This window comes from Rhipicephalus sanguineus, chromosome 4, assembly GCF_013339695.2.
Source record: "Rhipicephalus sanguineus isolate Rsan-2018 chromosome 4, BIME_Rsan_1.4, whole genome shotgun sequence".
NCBI classification, from domain to species: Eukaryota; Metazoa; Arthropoda; class Arachnida; order Ixodida; family Ixodidae; genus Rhipicephalus; species Rhipicephalus sanguineus.
The window spans coordinates 123613930-123625547 of record NC_051179.1 but is presented as its reverse complement, the minus strand read 5'-3'; the positions used below and the strand labels follow the sequence as shown (position 1 = coordinate 123625547).

Genomic DNA, 11618 nt, shown 5'->3' with positions numbered 1-11618 from the left:
ACTTCATTCGTTGCAAGCGTTAAGTGATGGTACAGCTTGCTTTTTACGACGAGAACAGAGGTAGTGGCGATCGGCTGAGATTGCATTTTATGGCTCACATATCTTCAATTCTCTTGTGGTTACCCAATATCAAAGGATCTGTGTACTTTGCAGCGTCCAGTTCCACGAACAAATGCTTACACCAGTTAGCTACGGCGATTAGGTTTGACTGAAGGTGTCTGAAATCATTTGCATTAGTTTTTCCCAGAAAGATAAATCAACCATAAACGCACCTAATTGCCGTGTTGCTCTTTTTTTTTGTCTGGTGTTATTATGCTGCGCCAAGAAGGCTTTCCTTTGACATCATCGTGGCAGTCATCGTAGGGTACTAATTTAACAAAAGCTGCACAGACGAGTTTTGACCCGGGAGACCAAACGATAGCGTTAATGTAAACACCGTAAGTACTGCGACCGCCAAGCGCAAAACGATGCACGTAAGATCCATGATGTTGTTTACGTACTTCACCGTCGCTGCCATGCCTGGTACTAGCACAGTTTGAGTAGCTGCTTCCATGACACCACAAGCCATCTGCCTGTACAAAGCTCCTAAGCACATGGTCGCAAGCAGATTTACTCTTCTTGTAGCTGTGTGCCTGCCGGGGACACTCTGTAAGCGTCAACGTGCTCAATGTCTGCGACTGCTTGAAGCACAATTGTAGTGAGAGAATTGATCCGCGTGCCGAAGGTGACTAAGAGACAACCTGCGGAGTGCTCTGTCAGGCGCGAACTTATTACTGCGAATGCTAACGGCCGAAAACGAGCGAAGAGAATAGCCCAGATTATGGAAGCATGGCGTCGCATTGCCTCCTAGACTAAACAAACTGTCGCTCTCGTATACATAGACGGCGCGTCTATAGGTGGAGGCTTGTGGTCACCGGTCATCGAGCCAGAAATGCCGCTGCCTTCTAAAGTTGCACCTGACTACGGTGACCCTGAACTTGGAAGTCACGTTTGTTCTCAATGTGTACGTCGAATGTTTGCGCTTCCACAGCTTTCATAGCACAAGTGAGACAGTTGTTCGCTCACGCATGTCTCGGTATGTAAAAACTACGAAAAACATACCTTACGGGATTGCAACGCTCGATCATTGCGTTAAAAAGCTGGACCCTCCCAAGAACACCCTTTGTCACTGGAAAGTTATTTATGTAACAGACTACTAGAAAAGGTGTTGAAGAGCGACACAGTTAACCTCATTTAGGCGCCATTCAGGAAGCAGCACGGTGGTTGCCTTTTTTAAATTGCTTTATCTACTGTACGTTGGCTCTGTCGCACTCTCTGTACAATTCTAGAACAGATAGCGACATTTCTTTATTTTTTTGCCTTACTGCATTTCTTAAAGTCAGGGCCTAATTTGTGAGCACTTCAGAGATCTTATCCTTCCAAACTAACGAAAAAAACTCTCAAGTACAGACTATTCAATAACATGCGCAATCATTAGCGTCTCTCAATGCTTTCTTGTGCTTGTCAAGGAAAAGGCGTTTTACTCGAATGTTGAGGGTTCGCTATAAATATGTTACGCGCTTTATTGAATAACATAACAAAAAAAAAACATAAGGAACGACGACTTTCGTCAATACGGTTCAAAGTTCGCGTTTCGTAATTCATTTGCAGCAGGAATACTCTCTGGTTTTGAGAGCAGTGCGAATGAAAGCAGCCTAGTAATAAACATATCGCAGCCATATTATTATTACATTTTCTTGGGAAGCTACCTAAATTGCACATAGGACAAAATCAACAAACAACGTTTCGTATAGGCTAGATGCGTGTATACTTCACAGAAGTTATTTTTTCTGGGAAAACTATGTATGACTGTCCCATTTTTCTAGGCTTATCGGACAAAGACCGACTAGCCGTTTTTCTTCAAAGCTAGCATGGTAACAAAACGTACGAAGCAGAATTTATCTTATCACAGCCAGCAGTTTTGTTTGTAATACTACACCAGCCTCACGACCGTATGCACACATTCACCGCGGACATCGCTCTCACCCACACACCTTTTCTTTCGTAGAGAACCAAATCCATTTCAAGTGCTGTTGAGAAAAAACGCAATCGTTCGCTAGTGTATTATGATCAAGCCTGTTCTGAAATGTTTCACGGTTAGTTCATCTCACGAAAGCACTTATAATCTGCATGCCTGTTTAAGTGTAGGCAACCAACTGTAGCCGGTATTCAGTAGTGAATCTTGTATAACATTATCATTTAGCCTGTTCTCATTCGAACATCTTATTTTGGGCAATGCGTTGGAACTGAACCGAGCACGAAACAAAGATTTATTTTTGACCTGAACGGAAACGTTGCCGAAACGCTGTGTATTGTTTGTTTTCGTTGTGAACCCGGGGTATATCTTATCAGTTTTCCGTACAGGGGGAAGTCGGCACTCCGAAACAACCGACTTCAGGCAACGTCAGCGTTATTGCTTATCTCAGTTTTCAAGTTCAGAAAGCTAAACTTCTGGATGTGTGGATAATATACACCAGCTTCGTCTGTGTATTGAAGAGCAGCTTTCACGACTGACTTGAGGAAATTCAAACGGACGCGTGAGAGAATGAACATTACATTATTCGTTGACAAAACCTACAGTCATACCGGAACCAGGCCCGTAGCCAGCGGGAAAAGGGGAGGCCTAGGAGCCTGCCCCCCCCCCCCTCCCGACATTTTTGTGAAATAGGCATTTTACAGAAAGTAAATAATGAAAATAGGTGCTCCTCTGAAATACTCAAGGCTTTCAGCCCCCTCCCCCGAAAAGGATTCCTGGCTACGGGCCTGACCAGAACACTTCAGCTTTTGTCAATTATACCACTGAACATTACGTCATTTTGGAGGGATTTTTGTGATTTCAGGGGGCAGACGGCTTCTCAATCTTTCTCCGTCCCGTTTTTTGCGCTGTTCCCCTCAGCATCATGCACCAACTGGCCCTTCAAGAAACCCTTCGGCTTCTCATTCTTTCATTGTTTTTCCACCAGTGCTGTAGAGAACTGTAGAAGTAGAGCAGAGTGAATCCTTGAACTTGCGGGGCACACCCACACCGGGGGATTGGCCCAGAAGCGGGCATTTCTGAAGGAAATCCTTAAACTTTAAGTTTCTTTACTGCCTGAAATAAACGTCAACTTCAAGAAGGTGTCAGATCCACCCTCCGGTGCTGATATTCCTACTTCGATATATGCAAAGAGGTTGGCATCTTGAAATAAACTTCAACTTCAACAAGTCTTGATATCGGTCCTCTATGCTGCCATATTAACTTCTATGCATTCCAAAAGGCTGGGACACAGTGCCGCGCTTTCAAATAATTACTCAGGAAAGAATCGTACCTTCATCATTTGCTCCATCGCTTCAACATTTCCGGTAATTTTACATCCCTAGTCATTATGAAAATGATCTTAAGATAGCCAGGTTGGCTATTTTGGCCTCGAGTTCGTCGCGGAGCAAGCACGCCCGTTCGTTAGCGGATTGGGGCTCATTTTGATTCAAGCAGGTTGACCGATTTCTGATTCTAAGATTTCCAATAAACGTTAGAATTTGGATTTACCCAATAATCTTTCAAAATCACATTTTGTTATCAAGATATTCGAGGTGTGCTTCCCAGGTCCATCAAATTTCGCAGTTTCGTTTTCTCGATTCGGTTCAATCCAAGCAAAACAAGACAAGGCTTAGATGGTGGTGAATTTTAGATCGCTCGCAGCTTTTTGTAGTTTGAATATATTACAGTCATGCCCCTTGTCAATCGCGTGCCCACCCCTCACGCGGTTCGTAATCAAGGGCCGAGTTATAGCTGACGAATGTCAATCGCCCGTATGGACATTCACCTCAGGACAAAAGACTCGAGGAGCAGAGGATTATAAAATGACATGCGTAGCTCGGTGTTAATCATCTTCTTAATACCTATGTTTGTTGGCTCTTTTTTTTTCGGAAATATTACTGGCCCACTCGCCTAGGCCTCGGTTGTTTTTAAGTAACTCGTATTTTGTGCATTATTCATTATGTTCTTGTTGTTATTACTGCATTAGTGATTATGTTCTGCTACTATGTCATTACTGTCATTATGTTATTACTGTAAATAGTGATCGTGTTCTTACTGTACTAGTGATTATGTTCTTGTTAATTGATCATGTTCTAGTGAAATTGGAACTTTCGAATCCGCTGTCTCTGCTGCCCCAGCGAGGTAAGGCCTAGTCAGGGGGTTTATGTCCTCCTTTTTCCTTGCCTCGCGCGCAAACCCTGTATGTGTTATGTCCAAATAAAGTTTACTTACTTACTTTAGGCGCAGACATCAATTCATACTTGACAGCTCCGCAATAGCTTCACGTACGCAATATGGCAGCCAAAGAAACAACGTTATAGTTTGAATCAAAGCCGCTTATTAGGTGGTTCTGAAAAGAGCCATCTATTTAGTGGTAGTACAAAGCTGTAAGCCTGAACCAGGGAATTTTCTGATGACCGCCGCAGGTAGGCGACTGATCGATGTACTTTAAGGGGTTTGAATGCTGGCTTGTTGGTACAAATCCACCATTAAGAAAAACAGCGCTGCATGAGAACGCGGACAATAAAGGACACATTGAGCGCCCGTGCTCGTGCATTTTTTCTTCACGTCTTCAAACTGCACTTCATAAGCGATGGTAGGTCGTGCAAGAACAAGTAGCCCAAAAAAGGGGATTCCCCTGTTGGCGGTATCACCCCTACCACGTCCAGGGATAGCGTGTAAGTTGCTGATTTTAGCGTCACTACAGCGCTATCTCGGCAATCCACGCGGCTTCATCTGCAGGTTGGAGCTATGTCTTGTTTATCGAAGCTGCTTTTGCGTGGCTGCGTGCAACATTTGCTCTTTATTATCTCGCAGAGAACGAGCAGGGACCATTCAGTTGCACTGCCGCTCTGCAGATAGCTGCCAGACGCGCGACAGCGTGGTCGCCGAGATACTGCGTGGGCGACGAAGAGGTCGACGAAGACAAGCATGTCGGGCTCCGTTTTCTCCGACTGGTGCGAGGTGTACCTCTGCAGTAGGCCTCTTCAGCAGGGGAGCTCCATCAATGGCGCTGTCAACGCGTTTTCCCTGCTGACCTCTTCGTCGCAGTCGGCGAGCGGCAACTCGTGGGCGATGCACTGGCTCCTCGTGTTCGACTACGGCGAGGACGAGGTGCTGATCTGCGACGCCGACAACCACGATGGAGACCTGACGGGCCGCACGTACTGGAAAAAGAGGAATACGCTAGAAAACTACGAGAACAAGGTAAATACGGATGACATATGCCTGCGCTTGACAGAAGTAGTAGATATTTGAACTTGGCGCACACACCCACAGCCGGTGATCATGGGCCAATGAGCGTGCGGAAAGAAGAGCGTCTCATGACTTAAGGATTTTACAGCGAAAGCTGTTATGAGAGCATTTCACCGGCCGTTTTTGGCGCCGTAGTTGTCCGCCGCCGCGGCCGCCACCGCCGTCGGTTTCCGTAACCAGTATCGCTCGAAATAAGAAAAAAAAACGAAATAAGGAAAAAATTCCAGGTTGGAACGAGGTTCGAACCTGGGCCCTCTGCGTGGGAGCCCAGTATTGAACCTCTGAGCCATGCCGGTGCTTGAAACTGCTTTGCAAAAAGCTCCTATTCAGGCTTCATGTCGGGAAGGAACCACATTAGCATAGGCAGTATAGCGTGGTAGAAGAGTAAAATAAGCACCAAGCGTCGCACAAGGCGAATTCTGTAACCAGGCGTCAAACAATGCGAACTGCGCAACGAGTAGGTTGTTGAATGCTTCCAACCCATTACAAAGGGCTCTGCCATAATTCTTCATCGTCATCAGGCACAGCATCAACAAAGTGCGCATAATGCCTTACATGCGTTTAGCAGGTACCACGGCTCTCGGTAGAATGACGAAAAATGGCACAGTGCCTGCTGCCCTACTTCTCAAAAATTACATTGACTTACAGCGTAGTGGGTTCCTCGCAAGTGCACTTGTATTGGTTGCCAAAGAAGCCCATAAGCGCATGACGCATATCCTCTGGGTCGCAGTAAAATCACAATGATTTATAGCGTAGTGGGTTCTTCGCAAGTGCACTTGTACTGGTTGCCAAGGAAGCCCATAAGCGCATGATCCATTTCCTCGGGGTCTCAGTAAAATCACAATGATTTATAGCGTAGTGGGTTCTTCGTAAGTGCACTTGTACTGGTTGCCAAGGAAGCCCATAAGCGCATGATCCATTTCCTCGGGGTCTCAGTAAAGTTCTTTGCCCCCCCCCCCCACGTTTCTCTCCCACCTTATACAGCATAACGGGAGAGGGAAATGGCGACCGGGCGTCACCCAATGCAAATTACATAACTGGTGGGCCGTTTAAATCTTCCAACCCATTACAAAGAGCTGAGCCATAATTCTTCATCGTCATCAGTCGTCGCGTCAACAAAGTGCATATAATGCCTTACAGACGTGTAGCTGGTTCCTCTCTTCTCCGCCGAATGACGAATGATGGCTTAGTAGGTGCTTCCCAACTTCACAAATATTGTGATTTATGGCGTAGTGGGTACCTTTCTAGTGTACTTGTACTGTAGCCCCAAGAGAGCTTACAACGGGCTCTAGAAACGCCGCTCTTCCTGCTTTCGCTGTGACTGTGCTGCGGTTTCAGCGCAGGCCTGGCGTTTTTTTTTAACGTGATAGCGTTAAAGAGGCCGTTTCGCAGAAATCCCGGCGTCGGTGTTGACGCCTTGACGGCTGTGAGCGAAAAATCAGCGTCGTCCGTGAGCGAAAATTCGAGATCTGAGACTTGTGCGTGGCAAGAAGCCTCAAGCAGGTGTTCTACCACGGAGCCACGCCAGTGCTTGAAACTGTTTCAGAAAAAAACCTGATAGGAATGCCATGCAGTGCAAGGAGTGTCCGTAACGCGTGTAATATTGCGCGGCAGACGCGCAGAATCGCACCAGGCGTCAAAACACAAGAATTGCGCAACTAGGGGTCGGTTTAAAGGCCAGCAATTACAAAGTGCTTAGGCATAATTAATTATCATAATCAACAACAGTGCAATGAAGTGTGCAGCGGCGCGCGTATTGCCTTACGCACGCGTAGTGGGTACTTCGCCAATCTGCAAAAGGAAGAACAATGGCGTAGTGGGCACTTCGCAACAGTACTTGCAGTAAGCATTCTAGGATAGTTTGAACCGGCCAATTTTACGCGCACAAACGTTCCTTTCCTTGCGGCACGCTTGAGGTGTACACCGAGAAGCGAAGCCAGGCTAGCGATTGGGGACGTGACTACGCCTTCCAAATTACGGGGCCCAATTACGCCATCGCGTTCTACTCCTGAAGGCGAAGCTCGAACGTTCTCCAATTTTTTTGCTTAAGAGGCTTGCATTTGTGGTTGCCGGCTTATTCGCGGGAATACAGTTTTGAATAACCAGCAGTGAAAGCGAACGCTGAAAGCTGTGTTAGTTTTGCCCTGATATTAACATAGGATAAGTAAGAGGCAGCGCCGTGCAATGCTATCAAGATATAGTTTCGGATCGGCTTAGCGTTCAGCCAGGCTATCCTTTATTTATTTAATCATACATTACACCACATTCATGAAGGATGGACCTTTTACAAGTTTACTTAGTTAACCAAGAATAAATAGATGGAATGCCTCTAACTAGGAATAGTACTTACGATATGATAGTTCTCTGCATGTTTGGTCTTGAAAGAATTTATAAAATGACCCTAGCATATAGACACACTTTTAAAGACCCTTTAACAGATTTATCAATGAAAGTGAGCGTTGAACCATACGTTGCTTCGAAATCCACTTCACTATAGCCATAGTTGCAGTGCCATTGCGCTTAGTGATATAGCCGTTTTTTTTCTGCTTTTCAAATGGCGTTCTCGAAAGGTACACTAAAGGCAAATAATAAGTCGACGTTGATTGTTGAAATAGCGGTCCAGAAACCTCGTAGTGTTACTTTTATGCCAAGGAAGTGCATATTTTGAAATAAAATCACGTTTTAGTGGTCCGCATCGCGTTAACGCACTTCAAATCACCCGCCTGAAATCCGACTTTCATACGTCACTGCTGCCGTGCCCAACGTTGCCCGCTTTTGCTGCGCGGCCGCCGGCACTAGTAGCAGCAGAGCGAAAGTAGCGGGACCCACAGCAGCAACAACGGCCATCGAAGCCATCGAAGCTTGCCGCAATCGCCGCAATGGCGGTCGACGGACAACTTGACAACGAGACATTGGCTCGTGACGCTGGGCTCCAATTCAGCGCCGAATTGAGCCCCTTGAGCCCCGATGAACTCCTTGAGCCCCGATGAACGCGGTATGCTGCTGAGGGCTCGTAGTGCCGGCGTCGTGGCATGCGGAATTTTGTCGAACTTTCTGTCAGAGCGACTTTCACGAGCGCGCAAAACACACGCGGCAGTACGCGATCCCGAAACTACCACTGAGACGCGACCGCGTGAGCGAAGCAGGGCGCCGGGCGAAGCGCAGTTCGACGAAAACGGAACCTTTGAACCACGCGCGCCTGTCCCCATGGCAACTCCACAGAGGTTCTTTTTTCCATGAATCAAACGGAAACGAACAAACAGCATTTTATTACGTCTTTTGATGCACGGAAGGTTATTTTTTTATAGTTGCTAGTTTGATTACTAGTGGTTTATTGTAGGCAGATCCCTATATGCCATCGGGATCACTTCGAAAATGTCCCACTCGTGGCGCTCATCATGTGATACATTTAGCTTAATTTCTCGGTAAGTAGGGCACTGCTGTTGATAATATTGCCGTTTTAGACGTTGTCACACATTGAGCTTTCACTCTGACATAAATTGTTATTTGCCTTTAGTGTCCCTTTAAGGAGGCATTGAAAAGTTTAATTGCGTGCGTAATGTAATCCGTAGCATTTAGGCAGAAAATTCAGAGTTTTGCGCGGTCTTTAAATTCAATATACAATATACCGTCTAAATGAAAACCGCCATGTGCATAATTCTTCCATAGTTTGCCAGAAATTTGAATGTTGCATTATTCTTATGTATTATTTTGCAGCGTGACTACCGCTGTTTCGTTACTTTCAAGGAATCAAATTATTCGCTGTAATTAGCCATCACTTTATAACTATTTAGCAAAACATACGAATAACTGTAGTTGCCTTTTAAAAAGTTCTTCAGCAAGAATCAGCTCCATAGATTTCGATTCTCGAAGCGCACAAAATGGCTTACATTACGTGCCTATTTTTAGGCATGCGAATAGCAAGGTACATAGCACAGTGGGTTCTGTAAGAGCGTACTACCCAGCTTCATGTGTGACGTCACCCACACACGCGCGTGAGGGACGTCAGCGCAGCGAATCGGCATCACATAAACGTGCACATAGATTAAAATGCTGAAACTTCCAGCGGAAGGATGTCAACTCTGAACCTATAGTATAGAATCCCTAAGCTCTAAGCAATGGTTCTTTACTCCTTATTTGTACAAAATCTATATTCCAATAGAAATTTCGAACAGCTTAGCTCCGTTTACTCGGCGGCTTCAAGAAGCCTTCGTTTAACAAAGTCATCGTATATGGACAACCATTCTGGTGATACATTGTGTGCTCGGCAAACTTGACACATATAAGCTAAATTCTGAACTTTTTTTTTCCTTGTAACTCGGCAGCCATTTACGTCAGCGTGACATGCCGACATTCTTCTACGCCATGCACTGTGGAGGCTCAGCAGCCAAAAGTTCATATAAGTGTCGACTGTATCTATATTAGCAATATCACATGAAATTGCGAATTGGTTCTTTAAGGTTCACTGCAAAATGTCTCTCTAAACGCTACGTCCAAAGTGCATGGCCGTTGGGGTAGAATATAACCGCTATAAAGATTTCGCGCGTGAATGCAAACGCGTACGGAAGCAAGTCGCGTTTTCGAAAACGCTCCTCGTTTGCTCAAGGATTCCTTTTGGCGCAAGGGTTCAGACGCTTGGTGTCTTTCGCACAACGCTGACGCCGCGTGTACGAGTCGTCGTTCCGTTATTCGCAGTATAAATGATAGTTAACGCCAGTCAATTTGCGCCGTATAATTTGTCCGTTCCTGCAAAGGCATCGAACTAGACTCATTGTTCGGACAGACTTCATTATAGAGGAATATGCATAATATCGCATATTAGACGTGCTAGTGCACACAATGCGAGAATTTTGTCCATATTCGACTTTCATGAGGCTAGGGAACAAGACAGTACCATGCGGTGCAGTTTACTGCTGTATCAATAGAATTATGCATCGCTCAACGTATTTTTCCGATGTAGGGGCACCACAAATAACTACGATGACTGTTGTTTCTCAGTGTAGGCGCCAATGCTTTGACTTTCCCTTATCTTTGTATGCACGCAGTCCTAAAATATAATTCATTAGACACTGTAAAACACATACGCACTCTTACGCAGAACTTCAGGTTTGACCTCATGTATATATGCTACTGGGGTAGTAACTGAAAACTACAACTCGACCACATAGTTGCGAATTCGATGTCATGCCTTTATGCTAATACTTGCTATCAAGGCGTTGAAGTGGGCTGGTGTTTCACGCTGGCATTTTATGCGTTTTGCCGATACTTTCTATATTTAATGGTCACGTGAATTGGATTGCAAAGCTCTCTGCCTTTCTACAAATAAACCTCTCTAATTTCTGCTTGAGAAGTAGGGCTATGGATTCTTAGAGTAACCTAATACGTACCATTTTTGCTTCCGTTCTGTCGTACTCCGTTTGCATCTCTTGTGCGCCGGTTGGTTTTTGTCATCCAAATTCGAGTGTTCGAAACCTAGCGCACCCTTACTGGCCTCTTTATTTCTGCAGAGATATCTTGCAAAGCGGAACATTCCAAAGGAACGCATTGACCAGTTGCTGAGGAAGATGTGCGACTCCGGCCAGTACCATTACACCAAGAACAACTGCCAAAAATGGGCGCAAGACCTGCTGCGCGAACTGGACATTGAAATTCCCGCTGACGAAGTCGACGCCCGCACTGTAGTAACCAACTACATAGAGCCGGCAGCCGTCGCTGGTGCCGTGGTGTTGGGAGCCGGTCTGCTCGGTGCGCTCATCTTCGGTGGTGGAGCCCGTCGGAACAGACGGGACTAGACGGAGCACTACTTGACAGCGGTTCTATTTTTAAAAAATCGTTTTATTACTTAGGGAGCTAAATTTTTTTTCCAGTGCAGTTTTGCGAAATTTTTTTGTTATTGTGATCCATGTTCGACAAGTCCAAAGACAGGTCAGCAGAGACACAAACAGACTCGCATGACAATTTTTGTATCATGCAGTGGAATGCCACGCGATTTGGATCTTCCTCTCATCGACGTCAGGTCCAGCAAGGCAATAATTCTCACTTCAGAAGCAACGTTCTTCTCATAAACGCGCTGGTGTGTCTTTCTTCGTGGACTGCGGACGTATTCGAGAGGGCTCGTGTGTTCGAAGTTCTTGCGAATGCTATAAATTGATTGCTGAGTAGCCAGAGAAGCCATAAAAAAAATCTACGAAGTGGTTGCCTGAAGCTCCCGGAAAGACATAATAAAATTTAATGTGGGCGCTGAGTCTTGAGCTGCACGTCACGTCGTCGAATTTTGAACCCGTTTTTTTAACACACTCAGTCAACT

General features: G+C 45.6%; 1 protein-coding gene across 1 annotated transcript; it reads left to right on the top strand.

Annotated features, from left to right (window-relative positions):
• The first annotated feature begins 4922 nt into the window (after positions 1–4922).
• On the top strand, positions 4923–11140 carry LOC119390635 (uncharacterized). Its single transcript, XM_037658243.2, has 2 exons — positions 4923–5263; positions 10819–11140. Exons 1-2 carry the CDS (start codon positions 4988–4990, stop codon positions 11101–11103), a joined length of 561 nt encoding a protein of 186 aa, XP_037514171.1. The 5' UTR covers positions 4923–4987; the 3' UTR covers positions 11104–11140.
• The last annotated feature ends 478 nt before the right edge of the window (positions 11141–11618 follow it).